The sequence below is a fragment of the Hippoglossus hippoglossus genome, chromosome 11 (genome assembly GCF_009819705.1).
Source record: "Hippoglossus hippoglossus isolate fHipHip1 chromosome 11, fHipHip1.pri, whole genome shotgun sequence".
NCBI classification, from domain to species: domain Eukaryota; kingdom Metazoa; phylum Chordata; class Actinopteri; order Pleuronectiformes; family Pleuronectidae; genus Hippoglossus; species Hippoglossus hippoglossus.
In genome coordinates this window covers 896,638-899,672 of record NC_047161.1, presented here as the reverse complement: position 1 = coordinate 899,672, position 3,035 = coordinate 896,638, and the positions used below count along the sequence as shown (strand labels likewise).

At 40.3% G+C, this 3,035-nt stretch overlaps 1 protein-coding gene across 1 annotated transcript in view; it reads right to left on the bottom strand.

The window, feature by feature from the left end:
• The window catches only part of LOC117771071 (venom phosphodiesterase 1), a 17,315-nt gene extending 14,517 nt beyond the window's left edge, over positions 1-2,798 (bottom strand). Inside the window, exons 1-2 of the mRNA XM_034601088.1 lie at positions 2,750-2,798; positions 1,911-1,998 (exon numbers count right to left, since the gene is read on the bottom strand). Coding sequence (XP_034456979.1) covers positions 1,911-1,998; positions 2,750-2,791 — 130 coding nt within the window. The 5' untranslated portion in view covers positions 2,792-2,798. The remainder of the gene's footprint in view (positions 1-1,910; positions 1,999-2,749) is intronic.
• Between the last annotated feature and the right edge of the window lie 237 nt (positions 2,799-3,035).

Here is a 3,035-nt window from a genome sequence, read left to right as displayed (position 1 = left end):
ACAGTAACATTTGTATTTCTCTGAATACACGTACTTTAATTAAAGTATAAGGATCTTACAATTACTCAATATTACAGCTAATACATTTATAACATTTGTAATTTATTATATAAAAATGAAATAAATTGTTATTAATTTTGACTGATCCTGTAAAGAGACCCTAAAACTTCACTCTCGATATTAATAATTAAAACTCATACTAGTATGAAATCCAATGGTTTGATGTGATGTATTTGACTCATGTGGACTCAGCGTTTTGTCCCTCATGTGTCATCAGCACCGTTCTGCTGTGTCTTCAGTTTTTGGTTCCACCTCGTGTGGGATTCGAGCTCAGTTTGTCAGATGACACCTGCTCATGTGTCACACTTCAAATCACCATATAATCCAGAGCAGGTTCGGTGACCTTTGACCTTCTGCTGCTTGACACGTTTTCATGACGTTTTACAAACTGATTAAAACAATATAATAATAGTCATGATAGTAACTTCATTTGTCTGAGACTCTAAAGGGCTTCGGACCAACAGGATCCAGTTGAGTCCACACAGACGTTTGTAAACCAGTTACAGTGAGTGGAAACTGAACTGGAGACCAAATGTTCAGCGTGAAGGACGAAAAACATCTTCTGACACTTTAGATCAGAACTGAATTTTGTATTTGGGGCCTGAAGTAAACACAAAGAAATTCGCACTTTCCATTTATATATATGTATTAGTAAAAAACAACAAAACTACGTATATAAATGTATATATACACATATGTTTATACTTTATATAGAAACCACAGTGAGGAGGAAACACATTATTCATCTACTATAAAATATTGCATAAATAGCACAAATGTGTGTGAAAAGTTAAAAAATTATAACATAGTGATTTCAATGTGAATTTATTTTGACATTTTTCTATATCGACTAACATGAAAATGTTTAAATATTATATTGATACATACGAATAGAGCAAATAACACAAGATGAGCGTATTAGTCCCAATTAAACATTTAAGACAAGATTAACTCTGCCTGTTATTACATATATTTATAATTCTGGTCACATCTTATTCCGTCCAAACCTTTTCACCTTAACTGCTGTAATTTGCTGTTGTTCACATCTCACACGGAGACTGCGGTTCATGCTCGTTGTACTCACAGAAACCCAAAGTGTCAGTGACGCAGTGTGTGACTCAGCAGAGGAGTTCCTTCAGGTGCTGAGAGGTTCCTGCTGGAAACTCTTCCTGTGAGTCTGCCACATTAAGACTCACAACCCGCTCACAGCTCCTGGAGCTGCAGGACGTCCGGTGTCACGACTGCTGATTGAAGACGAGGTGTCTTCAAACACAAACGAGCAGCTCAGAGGGATTCAGACCCCCGGCCTCGTGCACAACACAAAACAGTTATGAGCACAGTCATCCCCGTCGCGTTCTGTGGTTAACACAAAGGTTTGGCCTGACATATGATTGTCATAAACAGCAGATGAATGTACACGCATTGGCCGTGAGCAGATGAGGAAGACAGGAAATTATTAATTACTGGACTTGAAAACGGGAAATCCCCAATAATAAATTCCTTCAGCCTGGATATCAAACTTGAAATTGAGTCAATTCTCATCTCTTGCGGGTGCGGGAGGATAATGTGACATCCCAAAAGAATGCTTCATGTCCTGAGTCGTCCACAACGCACAAGGTGCACGAGTGAGTCACCAGGACTGAGAGGAACCAGAAACAGATGCAGAAACAAACAGTGGACGAGATCAACAAGGTCCATGAGCGTTGGCTTCAAATATGAGTCACAGCGGAGAGAGGACAGTTGGTTGGAAGTAATGGAAACCTTAGACAAGCAGAGACACATGTGTGCGTGTGTGTCTCGTGTGTGTGTGTGTGTGTGTGTGTGTGTGTGTGTGTGTGTGTGTGTGGCACCTTTGTTTAAACATCTCTGCAGGTCCAATCCCAGACCGAGTCCGAGCCCAAGGATCAGAGACACGATGGACACAGCGAGGACACCGATCTGTGGGGACGCATCAAAGAAACCTGATCATCCACATTCCTACAGAACAGACAAACAGGGAAACTGCAGAAATCGTGAATCAGAGCAAACTGTGAAATCAGATTTGGATTTACCCCAAAAGAGCAAACTCTTAAATATCTTCAGATGTTTGAGGTAAGAAAGCAGCGCTGCTTCATATTAATATATTAATACTGTAACAAGAACATACGACTGCTAATGCATTTTAATACATATTAAGTCACTTTAACCTAAACAGACATTCCTGCATTCCTAGTATTTTAAACTATGTTATAGTGCAATATTTTTATACATGAAATATAACCATATCATATCATATCAGATAAAATAATATAGCAATAATGATCATTATTAATTTAAGGTTTATTGTGATGCAAATACATAGTCAGACATAATATCCTAATCTGAGTAAGTATAATAATAATAATAAAATATAAAAAAATGTAAAGACCATATGAGAGTGGTCTATAAGAAAGAGTCTGCCAGGTTTTAGGGTTTGTCTCAGTTACTGCTGTAGAAATATTTAATATTAATATGTATGTAAGACTGAAGTGACAACGACAGACTCACCGCTTGCACTCAATTAAACTATTAAAGTTCAAACCAGCTCTGAACCAGGACCAGCTCTGAACCAGGACCAGCTCTGAACCAGGACCAGCTCTGAACCAGGACCAGCTCTGAACCAGGACCAGCTCTGAACCAGGACCAGCTCTGAACCAGGACCAGCTCTTACCACGATCTTCTTCTTTCTCTGTGAATCCTTCAGCGAACCCATGGCCGCTGCAGACGTCAGCCACACTGTCTCAGAACAACAGATGGGAACAAGCTGCAGATATATTGGCAGTGACCTCTGGACCGGGGGGGGGGGGGGGGGCACATTCACCAGTAACTAATTGCCAGAGGGAGTTTATAGCCCCACGTTCTCTGTGTTTGTGTCTGTCACTGAAGATTCCTCCGACAGCTCCCAGCTCCTGACCCTCGTCCAGCTGGAGAACGATCAGAGATCAGTCCTGGAACAG